The 998-nt window shown below is 50.4% G+C and overlaps 1 protein-coding gene across 1 annotated transcript in view; it reads right to left on the reverse strand.

Annotated features, from left to right (window-relative positions):
• The window catches only part of PRKX (protein kinase cAMP-dependent X-linked catalytic subunit), a 90,351-nt gene extending 89,847 nt beyond the window's left edge, over positions 1-504 (reverse strand). Inside the window, exon 1 of the mRNA XM_027095462.1 lies at positions 393-504. Coding sequence (XP_026951263.1) covers positions 393-465 — 73 coding nt within the window. The 5' untranslated portion in view covers positions 466-504. The remainder of the gene's footprint in view (positions 1-392) is intronic.
• Between the last annotated feature and the right edge of the window lie 494 nt (positions 505-998).

Genomic DNA, 998 nt, shown 5'->3' on the forward strand with positions numbered 1-998 from the left:
GCCAGATCTTGAGCTGGAATGCGAAAAATGCGCTCCAGGAGCGGGCCGCGTGCGCCCCAGCGGCTGCTTAGACAAGGACTGGTCCCCCGCGCTCAGGCCACCAGGCCGTGCCCCGCGGAGGGGCGACCGGGACGGTCCACGCCGGGCAAGGGCGCGACTCCACGCGGAGCGCGCGCCCGCTCCCCGCGGACGCGACCTTGTGACTGCGGTCGGGCTGGCTAATTAAGGTCGATGGTCAAGGCTAGGGTTTCACGCCCAGTGAAAGGCACGCCTTGCCCTTCTCATGGCAGCCGGGGAGGAAAAAGTAACAGAGACGCTTGCAGAGTTAAACTCTGGGTGGCGGAGTGGATCTGACCCTTCCTCGCCCGCCCGGAGTTTGACCGCATAACTACCTGTTCCTATAAATATCCCGGCGGGTTTCACAACACCTTGATGAACAAAGCCGCTTTCATCTGGAAGGCTCATAAAAATTCTTCAGAAACCACAGCATATTTCTTGAAAGGCAAAAAAGAAAAAAAAAGCCGTGCAAGCGAGGCATTACAGGGGCATTTGTACCGCCTTTGGGATGAGCATTCGGTGGTGATGGGGCAGGGAAATACCGAACTCTGTAACCCAGCGGACTGAACGCTCCCCGTACGCAGAATGAGCTCTAAAGTCAACGCCGGAACAGGTGTAGGCGGTGTTGAATGAGGGAGAGAGAAAAAGGGTGGTCCGTGAGGGCAGCTGGACACTTCTTTTGGAATTGCATGTATTTGTAAATGCATATGTCTATAAGTAGATAGGTAGATATGTGTGCGTGTGTATACTGAGTGAAAATAAAAAGCGCACAGCTGCCTTCACAAAGTTTACAATCTCTCTACATTATTATATCTATATTACATTCCAATGTGTTCTGATATATATTCTAAAGTGTTTACCAGCCTTCACAGACTTAACAATTTATACGTGTATAATAGATATTAAATATCACATATTATATTCTAATCTATTCTGTGATA

The sequence above is a fragment of the Aethalodelphis obliquidens genome, unplaced genomic scaffold (assembly GCF_003676395.1).
Source record: "Aethalodelphis obliquidens isolate GAN/ISIS:26980383/991018 unplaced genomic scaffold, ASM367639v1 scaffold91, whole genome shotgun sequence".
NCBI classification, from domain to species: domain Eukaryota; kingdom Metazoa; phylum Chordata; class Mammalia; order Artiodactyla; family Delphinidae; genus Aethalodelphis; species Aethalodelphis obliquidens.